Here is an 18,938-nt window from a genome sequence, read left to right as displayed (position 1 = left end):
TTATGCAGTCAAAAATAAATAAATTATATAGATAAATATTGGATTAAACTATCCAATCATATATAACTAAAATTAAAATTTTATATGAATAATAATTTTTTACTTTAAAAATATTCTGTATATTTTCTCAAGCATACAATTAATAGCAAGGTAGGCAACGGCAGGCATATGCTGTTACTTGGTAACTTGGAGAGCTTCCGGCTTGGCCGCTTAGGGTGAGAGACAGAAAAAGAGAAAGAGAGAAATATATTGAAAATTTAGAGTTCTGTGAAAGAAAGAAAGAAAGGAAAAATGTATAAATTTAGTGAAATTTTGCTTTTTTATTTGTCTATTGGGTTTGTTTTTATGGGCCAACAACATTGGCCCAATTTTAACTAAACTCAGATTATTCACTCAGCCTATATATAATTAAAATATATTATATTTATATATTTTTTAATATATATATATATATATATATATATATATAGTGTAGAACTACTATGCTATCGAAAATATAGAGGATTTGATGTTTTTGAATTTTTGACCCTTTGATTAAAAATTGTATGGTTGGGATGATTGCGGTCTCCCCTAGGATTAAATAATACTCTTAGGATTGAGTGGTCCCTACAAGGTAATAATAATATTAATCCAAAGATAAGAAACGATTAAAGGGATTGATCTAAGAATCAAAAAATCGAAAGCACCATATCTCTATACTTTCGATAGCATAGTAGCTCTACTATATATATATATATATATATATATATATATATTCGAGCTTTTCGAATTTTTCGAGCCTAATTTGAACGAGCCCAGTAATAAATAAGCTCGGCTTAAAATGAATTTCGAGTTTCTTTTTTTGTTTTAGTTCAGCTTATTTAATTTTGAGTCGAGCTCGAGCGAGCCAAATATTGAGTCGAACGCAAGTCGAACGGGAGCCGGCTTGCTCATTTGTCAGCCCTACTGAGGAAAGAGAAAATAAAGTATGGAGACATAAAGTTGCTGCAGAGAACAGGGCCAGCCTGAAAGATCATTAAAGGCAAATAGTTGTACCAAGCTGACCTACCAGCTCAGAACTGCCATTGAAGTTCAGCAGGAAAACTGTTTACGATTTTAAAGTATTAGTTATATCATTTGTTCCGTCCGAGCTTGCTAGCTATCTAGAATTTCTATAAAAGTGCTATTATTGATTTTTTATTTTTCAGTAACGACAACAAAAATATAAAATTTTAATCGAAAATTTTAGCTTTTGGGCAACTCCTTGTGATGGTAAAATTATTCTGAAAATATAACCTACACACTGCTTTGTTATAATAGAGCGGATGTTAATTCAAAAAGTGGGTTGTTTATTTATACATTCGTAGGCTCCTCTTTACCTTTTCAACCAATAATCTTCGAGCCAGTTGGATGTGCATGTTAAGGATTGTGGATGTATCATTTTCTAATCCAACTGCCTGGTTGAGCTTCTAAGACGAGCTGAAGAAGCGAGACAAAAAGGTAATAATCAGACAGCTGACGTTCCTATGAGGCCTTCATTTAATGGGAGGGGGCTCACAACATAATGGCTACATATGTGGCTCAGCCCTGTCTCCTAGGAGAGCTCGATCGATCCCCTTCCTTTACTGAAGAGCTTTTTAATTGATGATGGTGTGGTTCTCCCTGCACCATAATGTGGTCGTGTAAGGGAACATGTATAATTTTCTCCACGTTTACTGTAGTGTACTCTTTTTTTTTTGGTTTTATTGGGTGGCGTGATCGTTTGTCCCCATGCATAGTGGTGATTGGTCGCTCTCATATATATGATACCTTTTTTTCTTGAAGAAAAAGGGGAAAATTTTAGTTGAGATGTTGTCGCTCTTAACACTTCAAGGGAAGGTTTCCAAGATCGTACCTGATCAATTTACAAGTGAGAGGAGAGTTGAATATTTAGTAGTTTAAGTTATTTAAATAATCAACTATTTTATATGCTATCAGAGGAGAAATTTTAGATTCTATAAGGAGAAAAGAGGTGCAAAAGATGCTTTTGTTCGGTATAGTTTGACTTGTTGTTTATTGGTCTGAATAATGGTTTTGCGTCGTTGATTAAATCAACTGGCATGAAAAATTGTGCTTCTCAATACATAATGCGATAATAAAATCTTGATTTTTTTTTTCTAATAATATCTAAATCTAAACCATTTACTTGGTGCGATGATTAGGCAAATAAGGATGAACAAGGGCGTAGGCAAAAAGATGATAGATCACTATTTTCTTGAGAATGTTATTTTATGTATTAAAAAAGACATTAAAAAAACCTAGCCCAATATATATACACACACATGTCTCCTCAACCACAGTTTATTTTATATATATATATATATATATATATATATATAGAGCTAGGCTTCTATACTTTCGAAAGTACGAAAATCTCCATACTTTTAAGTTGTTTTCAATAATGAGATATCTGATTCGGCGATCGGTTCCATTAGGCATGATCTACGTTATTAGAACTACCTAAAAATCAAATTTCATAATTTTTTGACTTCGTTTGTCTAGTAAACAAATAGCCTCAAAATGAACGGCTGAAAATAAAAGTTTTATAAAAAATAGTGATAAAGAACTCAAATTTCAAATCGGAAGTATTGGTCTTGCCATTGATGTTAAGTAGAATTTTCCATTAAATTTTTATCTAATTTGGATACTTCTATATCGTTGAATTTAAAAACGTGCAACATCGGCCGTTAAAATAGTCATTTTTGAGATCTTTTGATCGCTTGGTAAATGATGTCAAAAAATTATAAAATTTGGTTTCTAAATAGTTCCAATAAGGTATATTATACTTAACGGAACCGATCGTCGAATCGGATTTCTATCATCGAAAACAACTTACAAGTACGAGGTCTCCGTACTTTCGAAAGTACAAGAGATTACTATATATATATATAATATATATTAGAGTAATGCTTCTATACTTTTTTTTTTCGTTACCGTTCATTCACTCACACTCAATGGTATAGATTAATTTTCTTAAAATTGTGACCTGCAATAGCAGGTCATTTAGGAGTGGTACGGTCACCAGGATACCTCAAAAAGAATATTTTATTTTTTAATCTGAGTAATTTTATTCATTTTATCGTATTATATTATAAAATTTTATATTCTCTTTTATTTCTTTTTTCTCTCTCATCTTTCCTCTCATATTTGGATTTTAATCAATGAAAATTTTCAAATTATTTGACAACAAGAACATGAGATTATTTTGTGAACCAACTATGAATTTTTTTCTATATCCATCTTGAATCCAACCCGAATCATATATAAAGTTTAATATTATATTCGAATTTATATTTTAAAAATGTAAATTTAATATAAAATATTTTGAAATATGGTAAAAAAAATAATTGTTTCGGATTCCAGTCTTCCGGTTTGGATTTGGTTTTGGGTTTCGAAAAATTGGTTAGTTTCGGGTTTAGATATGGATTTTTAAAATCCGTCGAGTTCGGAAATAGATTTTGTGATCGTTAATCGGGTTCGAATTCAAATTTCTAACATTTTTTTTTTTCTGAATAGTAGTCCTAATCTTTTTAATTTTTATGTTTAAACTAAATTCGTAAATTTCTAAACTAAATTCGTAAATTAATGCCTAATTAATGCCTAAATTAGGGTAATCAATCAATTTCCTAAATTAGTGCAAATTAATTTATAAATTTAGGATATCAATTAAAAGTTTCTTTAAATGTTGTATAGTTTAATTACCGAAATAATTTCGAATGATGTAACCCATTTACCTGCTAAATATTAAAATTACATCTTTATTCTCTATTAATCAACGGTTAAGATCTATCTTATTTTTTTAATAATAAAATACCAAATCATTTCTCTCTATATATACAGCATATCTTATATCCCATCTATCTAATTGATGAGAGTAAATCGCTAGTCACTTTAAGTGACTAGCGAAATCATTCCACCCATTGGATGGGTGGAGTGTATCTTGTACATCCCAATTGGGGTGTACAAGTAGTTATTCAAAAAACTTTCTTTGACAAGTATTTTTTTCTTTTAGGAAAAGATAGCATACTATTGCTTTACTAGTTTCTCTTTTTTTTTAAAAAAATAAAGTTAGCTGAAAATGTAAAGCAATTAGGCTTCGAGCTTGAAATTGTGAGTGTATTTTTATAATTACATTTGGCTTTTGTTAGTGTGCAACAAAAGATTACTTCAAAGAGCTTTTAACATAAATTAAAATCGTGAACCTAAATTTGATGCAGAAAAAAAAAAAAAAAGAAAGTAAGAATTTAATAGGATTGGAATATAAATCCCCTTAATATAAAAAATAAAAAATGAATTACTCTAAAACTTCAAGTACTGTCAAATAATATTTTTTTTCTATTCTTATACTTAACTCTATGAATGATGGGATTTTGACTTTTTTGTTCTTATTCATTACTGCCATCATTGTTTTTTTTTTTTTCCTTACATGCTCCGTCTTTATAATATTGTATTATTGGTCGTACGTAACGTAATTGGCTAAGAACTCGATAGTTAGTATCTGAAGATTTTAAGTTTGAAATGTAATTATTTTACATTTTTATTTAGATTTATTTTAAAAAAAATTTGAACAAAGCAGATAGCTAGCTGTTTTCTCTTTAAAAAAAAAAAACATATATAGCCATTTCAGTTTACTACTATCCTGTTGTGACTTAATATTGGATTACCAGAGTTACCCATGCATAGAAATTATTTTAAGAGCATTCTCCTTTTTATAATTGTAGAATTGACCTAAAATGTCTCTCATAAAATTTACCAAAAATGATGTTGAACAAGGAAATGAATTAACCTCCATGATGATGGCCACACAATATGGCACATGCAATGCTAGAGGGAAAAGGTCACAACACATTGACATATGGGCCTTTTGATAGTAAAACTTATTCTCCCTTTTGCAACAATTCAGAGTCCTTTCTAATAACCTACCATACAACTTCATATCAAAGTACTGTGACTAATAGTTGTTGCATCATGCATCTACAATACAAAAGAATCCAAAGAGAGTCACACTTCCAAGCAAAGATGGAATTGTGCATGCTCTTGATTCCATGGATGAGAAAAGAACATCTAGGAGCAGATAAAATTGATGACATCAAGCTAAGAAAGGCTATTTGTTTTTCTCGAAAATTCGTAATATCATGCGTGCCCCTCAATATCATCGTAATATCATACATGCTCCTATAAAGTTGAAAATGTCGCGTGGGTTGTCAAATTCTTATCTTGAACTGCACTTAACGATCTTCATCTTAACTCAATTTTTTTAAGAATGATTTGACACAAACTGGTCAGCTAAATGAGATGACATTGTAGCCCTATCTGCTTTCGTAGTTGTCGTTATGTCCTCCTATATTCCTACTTTACCAATCTAGTAGATCATAAGACTATAAGAGAGGCAATCTTATGTCCTTGTATTTTTTGTGTGTGCACACCGAGGAGTAAGTTGGCTTTCGAAAGAAGTGTTAATAGTGTTACCATACTATCGAAAACATAAGGGAGTTAGTACTTTTGATTTTTTGATTTTTGAATTAAAAATTATAAAGTTAGAATGATAATAGTCCTTCTTAGAATTGAATAGTCCCTTTAGAATAATAATATTAGTCTAAAGATAAAAAATAATCAAAGAGATTGATTTAAGGGTCAAAAAGTTAGACTTAATCTATGCGGTAGTACAGAAACCTCGATGCTATTAAGTTGATTTCAATAATGCGGCTTCCAAATTGACGATCGATCGGTTCTGTTAGACTTAATTTACACTATTAAAATTATTTGAAAACTAAATTTCATAATTTTTCGACATCATTAATTCACCTATCAACAAGTAGTCTTAAAATGAATGGCTGAAAATAAAAAATATCATAAAAAATGATGATAAAATATTTAAATTTAAGATTAGAGTTTCTGATCTTATTTTAAATAGTGAAAAAAAATTATAAAAATTTCATCAGATTTGAATTTTTTAAGCAGTTAAATTTACAAACACATCACATTGACCATTAAAATTTTAAATTTTGAGACCTTTTGATCAGTAGTCAAATAATATTGAAACATTATGAAATTTAATTTTAAAATACTTTCAATAATGTAGATCAAATCTAATGGAATCGATCATTAATTTTGAAGCCACATGACTGAAAATAATTTGGTACATAGCACAGAGACCTTCATGCTATATATCGATAGTACAGCAGCTTAGCTCTCGTATATTATAGATTATTTCAGCTGGCTAAAATTTGTACTTTACAATCTAATGGCATTGTATTTTTTTTTTCTAAAATTATTATTATTTTTTCTGTTCATCGTTCAAGCAACTTTAAAATTTATGTCACTCATATAATAAACAGTGGAAGCAGCTAGGATCATACATAAAAACAACCATCCCCACCAAGTATATTTTTGTTCATCATATATATGGGGCCTCTGATGCGACCACAACTTTAGACCTTTTACGCACAAGTTCGCATGAATTAGCAACTACTATTCCGCGGTAAACGATCGAGCTATCTCTCTGTAGATACGACCATAGAAAAACAAAAAAAGTATGATGGAGAGAATATAATATTGTACGTGCCAAACATATAAAAGAAAAAAATGTAAAAATAAAAAGGTTTTCTATGCATAACTTTTTAATAATTAATTAACGGTGTCACCACCATTTCAAATGCTTCAAAAAAAAAAAAATTTCTTTCAAAATTTTTTGAATCCTTTAAATTGATTAGTCGGCTATCCAAGGATTGCCAACCAGACGACATGCACATAATATTAATTAAAAAAAAAGATAGATGGAATATTATCTGTTTTGTTTATATTTTTTAAAAATAAATTTAATGAAAAATATGAAGCACTAGATTTTCAGTTTGAACTCTCGAATACTAATCATCAAATTCTTTATCACTTGCGCTAGCTAAGAACGGTAGGTAGAATGATACTGACATTAAAATAATGTATGTGGGGGGCAAAATTAATAATTCAATATTGATTGGTCAACAGGCCAAGCTGGAGAGTTTTCCGCGCGACCTACCACGAGGCAAATTTCAAATTTAAAATTTTAAAATATTTCGTTTTTCAACTTTGCCAGTAGTAAACTCAAATTAAAATTTAATTGATAAAAGAGTAAAAAGAGTGATAATTAACATTTATTTGCAAATTTTTTTTTGAGAGAGATAGATAATATGTTGCCGTTTCGTTTATTTTTTTTTTAATAAATTTAGCTGGAAATATAAATCAATTAGGATTCGAACTTGGGATCTTGAATACCAATCACAAAATTCTTTGTCATTTGTGTCAGACACAGTCGGTATTTTTTATTCTTTTTTAAGGACATAGTTTACTACTTAATTTATTTTTCATATCTTATTCATTATTTTTACAGTGCCCACACTAGTCCTTGGTAACAATTAGAGATACGACCTTTGATGAACTAGGTAGATGTACAATGAGTGCAATTTTAATGCCCCTTGACTTTAAGGAACGTGACAAACATTTTCTCCACTTTCTCTCCCGAAATTAGACGCCTCCTTAATGAGATCTCGTTGATCCAGCTATCTAATGAACTTTGTGATCAATTTTGTATTCGAATCTTAACGCTCTATTCGTTGTAAAAAAAGAAAAGAATTGAGTAAAATTTGCTTGAATTCAAGATTTCTTTATGGAGTAATGTTAGGAGCACCTTTCAAGATACCAAAACTTACAGATGACGAGTAATTGTTCTCATCAATTTTCTAGTGGTTAAGATTATCAAATGTTTCATATCTATAAAACTGACTTATTAACATTAAGTTATCAAACTATCAAACTAATCACTATTTAAGCATGATGGGTTTCGTCTAACACACATATAGGGTAAATCCTAATCCTTAGAATCTCATTGAAACATTTTTAATCTAATTTATACAAACTAAAGGAACATGCGAATATATATGATTGGCTCATATTGATCAAATCAAAGTGTCCATTACCTTCCTTTGATCTTCTAGAGGTTTTGACCTTTATATTAATTCCAAAGGGACACAAAGCCTAAACCACTATATATATATATATATATATATATATATATATATATATATATATATATATATATCACAGAGTATTCTAACTCTTCTTCATATATCGCCCCAACAACCAAGCTATATAAAAGAGAACAATGTCTAATAACTCTCTCTATGGATATGCATATCTCTTGTTTCTCCTTTTGTGCTCACATCTCACCTCTATCTCCTCAGCTGCAAGATCAACCCCTTCTTCCGCCATCAAGGCCGTCAATCTCGGCGGCTGGCTCGTAACGGAGGGCTGGATCGAGCCCTCGCTCTTTGATGGCATCCCCAACAAAGATTTCTTGGTAAATAAATATATATACATACAACCACCAATTTTATTCTCATTAATTAATCAATGTTTACCATGTTAATTAATCACTGTTGTTATTCTTAACTAATCCAATATTATCTATTGATTACTTTGGGTTTATCTACATATATATAGGATGGGACTCAGCTCCAATTCAAGTCTGTGACCCAACAAATGTATTTGAGCGCCGAGAGCGGCGGCGGCACGATCATCGTCGCGAACCGGTCGAGTGCTTCAGGTTGGGAAACATTCAGGGTTAGTATTTTTAACTTTTTTTTTAGTTCCTACCCTGCGTTATTATTGTATGTATGTATATATTTCTAGTAATTCTTACTCGAGTATGTATTATAAATATATGTATACTAACTCCAGCTGTGGAGAATAAATGAATCCACATTCAATCTTCGCGTTTTCGGAAACCAATTTGTCGGCCTCAGCAGCGACGGAGACGGTAGCCAAGTCGTGGCGGTCGCGACCACGCCAGGCCTGTCAGAGACGTTCGAGATCGTACGAAACGGCTCGACCAGAGTTCGAATCAGAGCACCAAACGGGCAATTCCTGCAGGTAGATAATAATAAACCAAAATAGTTCATCATGCATGCATTTACTGTTCTATTGTTGTTTCTGTATCATTTTATGTGAAATTTCGAATTGGCGCGCCGTGAATAGGCGAAGAGCGCGGATTCGGTGACGGCCGACTACGCGGAGGAGACGAGTTGGGGCGACGACGATCCGTCGGTGTTCGCGATAACCATAGTCGTTAGGCAGCTGCAGGGGGAGTACCAGCTCACAAATGGCTATGGAATTGAGAAGGCCACAACAGTGTTGAGGGTAAAGTGATTACTTGTCTTTGACTTTTTTTGAAATCTAAAAGAGAATATTCAGCAATTAGTTGATTGGTTGGGCATGATATATTTGACTTGATTAATTGATTTGGTAAATATACCCTCAAGGACTCCTTAAATACTGCTGATTTTTAATTTTACTGACGGCCACCATTGAGTAGACCTGGCAATCTTGACCTAAACCCGCGGGTACCCACGGGTACCCGCACATATATTTTTTAATTACAAAATATATTTTCTTAATTAATGTATTTTTTTTATTTATCCATACTAAAAATTTTAATCCTAATTTTTTATTACATATCTTTTATATTATGAATTATTTTTGCTTTAATACTTTAAATATTTTTATTATATGTTATGATATTTTAAACAATGAGTTATATTACACATTTAAAACTAATATATATGTGTTTTGTATTTAAAAAATATATGAGCAAAAAAAAAAAATTGCAGGTAACCTGCATACCCACCCGCCCACTCGCGGGCGGGTATGGATAAAGATGTTGGCTACCTAAAAATTTACGGTTAAATTTTACCCATACCCAAGTAACCCGCGGGTACAATAACCCGTCCGCAGATTATCCATCCCGCCCGCGGGTTACCCAATCCGCCCGTTTGCCAGGTGTACCATTGAGTTTGGTAACCGCATTTAAAAAGATTTATTAATTAGGATACTAAGAAATATATATATTCTTTTTTTGATTCTCAGGGCCACTGGGATTCGTTCATAGTGGAGGATGATTTTAGGTGGATGTCCCAGAACGGATTGGATGCTGTGCGAATCCCAGTTGGGTGGTGGATAGCAAGCGACCCGAATCCGCCTCCACCTTTTGTTGGAGGCTCCCTCCAGGCCCTAGATAATGCATTTACTTGGGCTGAGTAAGTAGTAGTATATATTCACTTTCACTTCCCCCGTTAACCCAAGTAAGCTTCTTTAGCGCTTGTTTGGCTCGTCTGTTGAAACAATTTTTCCCCTAAAATATAAATAAATCTCGAGCGAGAAATCTCTAAATTGTTAACTTCTGCAGCTTGATTTAATTAGTCTGAAAAAGAATCTAATTTTTTTTTAAAAAAAGAAGAAGTTGAGTTAAATTTTTTGCTTTTGTGGATGCATATGTTTAGGAAGTACAAATTGAAGGTCATTGTGGACCTTCATGCTGCACCCGGCTCACAAAACGGGAATGAGCACAGTGGAACAAGAGATGGCTCACAAGAGTGGGGCACCACCGACCAAAACATAGCTCAAACCGTTGGTGTGATCGATTTTCTAGCTTCTAGGTGAGCTTAAATATCTAATAAATTACACAAAACTTCGGTCATAATTTTCTCGAGAAAAATATGTAAATTATTTGACACGATATATCAAATTAAATTGTTATTTTTTCTTTTCCTCTCTTGATAGATATGCGACGAGAAGTGGCCTCTACGCCATCGAGCTCATCAACGAGCCGTTGGCGCCCGGAGTGACTCTCGACAGCTTGGAAAAGTACTACCAAGAAGGCTATAACACCGTCCGCAGGTACACGTCCGACGCATTCGTGATCATGTCGAACCGACTGTCCGCTGACCCCACCGAGCTCCTCCAGTTCGCCAGCGGCTTCAGCCGGTCGGTCATCGACGTCCACTACTACAACCTCTACTCGAACATTTTCACCAGCATGACCGCACAAGACAACATCGACTACGTCAACAATCAACGGTCGGCCAATTTGAGCACTGTCACCGAATCCAACGGTCCACTTGTTTTCGTCGGTGCGCCCTATAATTGTCGAGAAAATTCGATCGGTTTATTAATTACTTAAACTATAGAACAATTTATATTTTTGAATTTGAATTTGAATTTGAATTTATGCAGGAGAGTGGACCGCAGAGTGGCTGGTGAGTGGGGCTACAAAGGTTCGCACAGGCCCAATTAGCCGTATACGGGCGCGCGACGTTCGGGTGGGCCTACTGGGGCCTAAAGAATGTGAACAACCACTGGAGCTTAGAATGGATGATCGACAATGGCTACATTTCCTTGTAGACCATGTTCACCTTAACAAGTTTATAGTAGATCCATGCAAGTTAAATTACTAGAATAAGAACTCAAAATTGAGTTGTTCTCTTTGTAGGATTAGCATGAATTACTTAGGATCTGATGCTCTGAATGCTGATGCAACAGTGTCATCTATTGTTGGAGTACAAAGGCATCATCTCTTTTGTTAAATGATGGATTGTGGCTAATTAGAATCTGATACTTGTTGCAACAATGAATTATTCTCAAGAATAAAAGCAAAGTTGAATGTGACAGAAATAAACAGATTCTCTATGTTTGATTCATAAACAGTGCATGATCGAATAAGGAATATGGACCTGGTTGTTTTTGAAGGCCACCTAACGCTATTAATCATATAAAGATATGCTTTTCTATTTTATCACTTAGAAAATGAGCAGAATAAATATTGACCATATTTTTTGACTGCACGCAACGTAGTATTCCTGCAATTTCAAACATAGGCTAAAAATGATTGTATGTGAAATAGAAAGATAAGTCAAAACACGATGAAAAATGTAATACATAGGCGAAAGAAGATCCTCAACAGATACATCTCAGAGTCAACAACATCAAAGACTCGTCATATTGTTCACTAAAGAAGATTTAGGGAGGACACAAACACACAGATGATCAATTAGAGAAAATAGTAGGGAAACAAAGATGCTGCAACACTGAAGAGGAGATAGAATGTGGAAGCTGGAAATTCCACTGCAGTTGAATGGACAGGAGACGGCGCAGGAGCCGTCAAAAAACCAGCACCCCCTTCCGATCTCGGCGAAGGAGCTGAAATATTCAGAGAAGTATCATCAGTTTAATCGAAAAATATGCGTGTTTATCCCTCTAAAAGTTTATATAATCTTGTATATCTCTCTATAAACTTAAAAAAATTGCACCCAAAATCACTACCCAGATGAAATTTATTACTTCACTCTGTGTTCTAATGTCTCTGTGTTCGGGTCATGACACAGTAGCTCAACAAAGCCTGTGAGTCAAATTACATGACTCTGACTGGGACCAGACAATGTCAGATAGGGTCAGGTCCGAGCCAAAATCATAGACCAGGGTCTAATTGTGCCCAATCACATGCGTGATACAGCACCTTAATCTGCGGGATTGACCAGCTAGGACTCGGCACAACCTTTTCCAATCCTTTTTTTTTTTTGTCAAAATTTAATTTCTAACCATTTATTTAGTAATTAAGCCTCTAATGTTCACTAGTTGTTTCAGTTAAGGGGTTTGTAATGCGATATTCTAACAAATTTTGGCCCCTTTTTTTTATTCTTTTTGTGATTTTCAGGAAAGGATTTTTTTTTTTTCGTTTTGTGGTCACGTCTGAAGGATAAATTCTAGAGGAAGATAAAAGATGAAAATGTAGAAAATACGAGAGAAAATAAGGAGTAAAAAGGGGGGAAAAAGGGGCCAAAAACCAAAGTAGTAATAAGAAATCAAATCAAATAATTAAGAAGCAGCATACCAGGAGCCGGACCAGGCACACCAGCAACAGAAACTGCCAAAAGTAAAAGAAAAAAAAACAAAAAATCATCAGTTCCAACTTTGTGCACACAATCACTTCAAAACCTATAAAAAAAAAAACTGTGAAATAATCTTTTATTAATTTTCTCCAAAAACTTGAATTAAATATCACCTGCTCAGCATTTTGCTTTTCAAAACAAAAAACAAAGTATTTTCAAATAAAAATTATCTTTACTCATTCTGAAAAAAAAAAGTTACTGCTTTTATTTTCCGGAATTTTTTTAAAATACAAATAGAAAATTTAAGCCACCTGTTTTCTCCTCTCTCTCTCTCTCTCTCTCTCTCTCTCTCTCTCTCTCTCTCTTCTCTCTCTCTCTCTCTCTCTCTCTCCTACTTATGTTATCAGAGGAACTATTTCATCGTACGTCAACCAAACTCGAGTAAATATAATGTTTTTTTTTTATTTTATAAAACATACTTTTTTCTTAATCTTTCGAAATCATACACCACCTTCTTAGGAGAGTTTACCCTTTCAGAAAAATTATATAGAATACGGCTTTCTAACCAAAGAAATAATGTTTTGTTTGTTTAATTCATAGAAAAGGGTATATTCATGAAAAAAAATTAAAATTTTATAAGAAAATGCTCGAAAAATGAAAATTATGAAAAAAAAAAAACATATTTTTAATTTTCAAAAAATAATTTTTCATCCTTTTTCGAGCAACTGAACCAAACACCCCGGCTCCCTCACAATTTAGTGAGGTAACAAAGTGAGGAAAAAAAATTAAATAAAATTATATATATATATATATAGTTAAGACGAAATAGGTTACTGTACGTATTATTAATAGCACAAAGTTATCGATGATATTAGGTTTTCGATCTTTGGATAAAAGGATGCGCGATTAATATGATAGTAGTTTCTAAAAATAGAATGAGTATTTGATTGAATAGTATATCAAAATAATAAATTTAACGACGAAAAATTTAGTAGCTAGCACTAAGTGCTTGGTGCTGTTGACAGCATTATAGCGGGATCCGAATTAAGACTTACTGTTGCATTTGGTGAAGGGGGGAGTGGAGACTTTGCAAGCAGAGGGGAGGGAGAGGGCCTTGGTGACGTTGAGGCTGACCCCAAGATCCTGGCTCCCCTGGAAGGCCTGGCAGAGGCAGCCCACCTCCTCCCTCACCACCTTCTTCAGCCCCGAGCAGCACCCGCCCTCCGGCTTCGCCGCCTTGCTGCCCACCTCCACGTACGTCAGGCAGTCTGCCAGGCTCAGCAGCGCCGCCGAGCAGTCTGCCGCCGGCGCCGGCGCCGCCGACCCGCCGGCGCTTGCAGACGTCGCCAGAAGTAGGAGCGAAAATAATGCCAGCAGTGCCATGATATTCAACCTCCCAGCAGGAGCCATGCTGAGTGCTTCTTCTTCTTCTTCTTCTTCTTCTTCTTCTTCTTCTTCTTTTTAGGATTTGTGATTTGTAAATTAACAAATGGCACACCTCGAAAGGGGTGGGGAGGTGTGAATGGATTGAATGATAAAAAGAGGTGGCAAAGGCACTTGAGCGTGGGTTATGGCTTTCAAAAAGTGGGTTCTCCACCTATAATTCTTTTACATAGAAAAAAGGAACAAAAGTTTAAAATTTGGTTTTAAAATGGATGTAATTATTATATGGGTAAATTACACTAACTAGCTAGTCTATCTACTTGCAGTCGAGTTTCATTTTGGTCATCTTAACTCTTATTAAGGTCGACATTCGAGATTCTGAATTTTGAAAATTATTTTCCTTTTTTCGTGGAGAGAGTTATTGTTTGCATTTGGTTTCTTTGTGTATTGACTATGAAGTCATCTATTTTTGTCTGTCTATTATGTTGGCTATTTATTATTGGCTAAAAAAGATCTAATTTCTTATCTCACGAATTAATTCAGGAGACTAATAAATTGAATTTCGTTAAGCCCACCAATTTGTGTAGAACTGTGGTTTACAATAGATATAATAGTAAGAAATCCGCCAATAGATCTAACGTTCAGGTGAGTTAATTCAGATCGAAATTCATGAGCGCTGTGATTGAACCTTTAAATACTATAGAAAAGCCTTTTCTATTAGTATATATTTTTTAAATAGTTGATTAGCATTTATGACCCGCATCATACTTCTAATAGAACAATTTAATTTTTAAGTACAGAACTAAATTATGGCCAGTAGGATTAAATTAGACATAAGCAAATGCACCGTGCATTAACATAAGAATGCACTAGTTGCAAACAATCAAATAAAAACAATTTCAACAATATAGAATAAATATGAAGATTAAAATGAAACATGGTCACAAGTTTGGGACATTTTAGTGGTGCAATTTTTTCCAATAAGATAATTTGGAGAGGGAATGGAATGGGTGAGGGGGAAAGGGGCCTCGGTGTGCTACATGTGGTTTGAATAGAAGCCACATTGACTCCATTGATGGGTCGCGCGTAAGGAGTGTGTTTTTTTATAGAAATAAAAGTAGCATGCTATCTTTTTTGTTCGTTAAATAAATTTTGCCACAGAAGTTGAGACAACGGAGCCTTAGGTGTGTCAAAAAACTACTGAAGCAAAAAGAAAACAAAACAAAAGGAAAAAAAAAAAAAAAAAACAAAGAAGTTACATCTCTCACTCAAAAAATAAGTTAATTAAAGCTACAAAACTGGCCCTTTTTTTTTTTGTTCAAATCATGAATTCTTCTACTAGCTACTAAGGTGTTGAAAAATTGGTTCTTAAAAATTATATTACTTCTTTCTGGCTAAATCATCTATCGATGAGTCACCACGTTAGCGAGATCTTTTTTGCTGCCCCTTTGATATCGTTCCCCAACATATTCTTGCCCCCTGACCTTCCCTATAGATCTCGAAATGTGTCCTCCTTTTAAGATATTGAACATCAAAAATATACTAAGAGCACATCCCACAAGCAGCTAAACATCAGTTTTAATTTCACCGTCGCACAGAACACATTATTGATTTTCAGACCAATCTCTTTTGAACATATTATCCACTGTAGGTAGGCGTATTTTCAGGGCTAATAAGAGGGGAATTGAAGGACGGGAATTGAAGAGTGCTACATGACCAAATGAAAGGTCATTTCTCCATCTGGACTCATAGTAGAAAAGATGCTTATATGATGGGAACATGGGATTCCTCCTTTTTAGGATTATGGACCGCAAACTCGCAATCTTCTATACCCAATTACCCATATTTAACGCAGAAAAAAAAATTAATAAAAAATGATCACATCAGTACACGTATAAAGTGGTAAAATTTTACAAGCTGACACGAGTTTTGTAAATGTAGTTAAAGTTTTTTTTTTTTTTTTTTTTGATAGATAAATAGCACGCCACCTATTTCGTTTATTTTATTTAGAAATAAGTTTAGCTGTAAATGTGAAGAATTCGAATTTGAGATCTCGGATATCAACCACCAAATTTTTTGCCACTTGTTTTAGGGATGGTCGGTAGTTAAAGTTGTTAAAAGTTGTTAATTAACGAGAAATCACACCTCGCTGTTAAGGTGCTCTCGCAAGTCTTAATACACTTTGCATATAGTTTCAACTTTTTAAAATTTTTTGTCAAGTGAAATGCCTAATATTAAGCTAGGCCGAAGTTGTATGTAGACACAAAATCTAAACCTTAGAAACCTANGATTAAACAGGGAGCACCCTATTTGAGAGTAAACAAACTTCATAAATCTTGATCTTGTGAATCTAATAAGAATACGTTCTCATTCCTTTTTTATTATTTTTCCGCTGAACACAATAAAGAAGCTGCTTCAGCAACCGAACGTATCATTAGTTGCGATACTAAATGATCAATTATAAAGATTAATGTTAGAGGAATACTTCAATACTCCATATAAATGTTGACCATTTATTTTTTTTAATAGATGTTTTAGATTTAATATGATTATAGAGGTGACCTGCTATTGAAGCATAGATACCATTCATCAGGTTCCCATTTAAAGGGTATTTTAGTCTTTGTAAAATAGTTTGGTTCACAAAATCGGTTTTATCCAACTAAGAATATTGTGACCCTCTTAAATACTTACAATAATAGTTGAATTTTAAATTACAACCAAACTGTAAATTTAAATTCAAAACAACATTTAAAACTTTATAAATCAAATTTAATTTTTTGAATATAAAACATAAATTTAAAATAAAACTTTTTGTTCCAATTTACAATTTCAATTTAAATCAAAAATTAAAATTTGGCTTTAAGATTAAACGTTCAATTTAGATTCAAATTTAAAAATTTAATATACATTTCAAAATTAAAATTTTATATTACAATACTAATTTCAAAAATTAAATTTAAATTCAATATTTTTTTGAGATGAATACTTAATAAATTGGGTATCATCTAATTTGGTAAGTTATCAAAGTAAACAAGATATTTAATATTTAAAGGATACTGACAAATTTGGTATATACTAATTTTTTTTCAATATTGTCATGTTAATTAATTCAAATCGGTAACCTGTTCAATAGGTTACTTCATATAAATCCCAACTATATCCTTTACTAATTAAGGAATTAAATTTAATACTTATGGTGTATTGAAGCATTCCTCTTAGGGCCCGTTTGGTTCGAGTTTTGTAATATTACAAAGTATCTCGACATATCCAGGTATCTTGGATTTCGGTGTAAGATTACTACTGATGCCGCATTAGCGCGTTTGGTTTAATGCAGTAATGTAATACTAGATTACACTATTTATAGCATTAATACGTTTGGTTCAATTTTTAAAATTTAGTAATCTTGACATAAAAGTATAGGTTTTTTCAAAATTGTCCTTGTTGTGGTCATTTGAATATTATTTTTTGCGGAAATGACAAATGGAGTGAAGAAGATCATGATGATTATCTGGGAGGACGACGCAATAGAAAATGATAGGTGTTCGTACGCGTGCGCGAGAGAGAGAGAGAGAGAGAGAGAGAGGGGAGAGAGAGCGAGAGACGTTGAGAGAGAGAGAGCGAGAGAAAGCGGCGTGCGAGAGAGAGGGGGGAAGGCGAGAGAGAGAGATGAAAATAATACTGTTAATTAGATTTGGGATTGTTGGAGGGTAAAATTGTCATTTTACATAATATGTAGTATTAACGGGTTTTAGTAATGCAAGATACACGACCCCCCTCCCGTTAATATTTTCGATGTAATCCTGCTCGATTTGTAATGCTACATTAACCACTAGATTACATAGCGGATTAATCAAATACAGTTATCCTGGCAGGATTGCCTGTAATCCTGCCAGGATAACTCGAACCAAACGCACCCTTAATGTTATGTTATTATGTCTCCCCAATCAAATTCTACAATTACTTGAAAAACTCGTATATCTAAATGACTAAGATTATTTATTTCTTTTTTCTTTTACCTCGTGATTCGCGCTCACGAACCGATTGATTGTAGCCACCTACTCATTGGTAAGAGGGCAATACAGATTGAAAACCCTTTGGTGGTCCCACACGCATCTAGCTTTTAAATCCATCTATATTTTTTAATCAATTTTTTTTTAAAAAAATGGATCTATTTGTTTAATTCATGAATACTTTAGTTTGAAAAGAAATGGTGGCCATAATTGGTCATATATTCTGTTTGTTGAACTTAACAAAAGTTGTCGGAGAACAAAATCAAAACAAGTGGAGATGCTGCCACCTAACCATTTCATAGCGAAGTGCCGGGACCGGAGCGGCTTCAGCTTTTTGAGAACGCACAAAAAGCGCTTTTGAAAATTTTTATCCGTTCAAGTGCTTTCTTATGCTTCTGTTGTGGCACGCTTACATCAACATCTTTTAATTTCTATTATTTTCGCTTCGGTCTAGTCGATTGTCGAATATTCTCTTATTCCGCTTCTTCTATAACTCTAAGCACCCCGCTGCGAAGTAGAGATCGAAAGTCCCCGCTGCAAAGTAGAGATCGAAAGTCAGAAGTCACGGTCATCCTTAATCAACATTAGAGCTGCATAGCGTGCAGATTAAGGAACTGTGCCAACTGGGTTGCAAGTTTTAGTCCTAATCTCATTGGGTTGGAATAGATTTTGCGAAAAAATTGAGTTTGGATTGAGCCCGAACCGAATCTAAGCCAAACCTTGGTTGTATAAGCCAATGCATCAACAACATATTAGTGTAATCTAGGTCCAGCGATTTCAATTTGACTTGAGATAGAAAATTACCAAGGAAGACAAATTCAAAATGACTTAT

General features: G+C 33.5%; 2 protein-coding genes across 3 annotated transcripts; one reads left to right on the top strand and one right to left on the bottom strand.

Moving 5' to 3' along the window:
- On the top strand, positions 8,089–11,521 carry LOC109721644 (glucan 1,3-beta-glucosidase 1-like). Its single transcript, XM_020249349.1, is given in 9 exon segments — positions 8,089–8,350; positions 8,494–8,613; positions 8,731–8,922; positions 9,028–9,189; positions 9,916–10,085; positions 10,329–10,484; positions 10,609–10,958; positions 11,062–11,101; positions 11,103–11,521. Coding segments are annotated over 9 exon segments (1,512 nt in total). The 5' UTR covers positions 8,089–8,155; the 3' UTR covers positions 11,230–11,521.
- Positions 11,701–14,542, bottom strand: LOC109721646 (non-specific lipid-transfer protein-like protein At2g13820). 2 transcript variants are annotated; one of them, XM_020249350.1, is made up of 3 exons: positions 13,769–14,534; positions 12,716–12,748; positions 11,701–12,024 (listed from the first exon to the last, which is right to left on the bottom strand). In XM_020249350.1, the coding sequence occupies exons 1-3, from the start codon at positions 14,121–14,123 to the stop codon at positions 11,876–11,878; spliced, it is 537 nt and encodes a 178-aa protein (XP_020104939.1). In that variant the 5' UTR covers positions 14,124–14,534; the 3' UTR covers positions 11,701–11,875. The 2 variants fall into 2 exon arrangements, with proteins under 2 accessions (XP_020104939.1, XP_020104940.1); XM_020249351.1 differs by lacking the exon at positions 12,716–12,748 and having other exon boundaries at positions 13,769–14,542.

Source organism: Ananas comosus, linkage group 15 (genome assembly GCF_001540865.1).
Source record: "Ananas comosus cultivar F153 linkage group 15, ASM154086v1, whole genome shotgun sequence".
NCBI classification, from domain to species: Eukaryota; Viridiplantae; Streptophyta; class Magnoliopsida; order Poales; family Bromeliaceae; genus Ananas; species Ananas comosus.
This window is presented reverse-complemented; position numbering and strand designations above follow the sequence as displayed.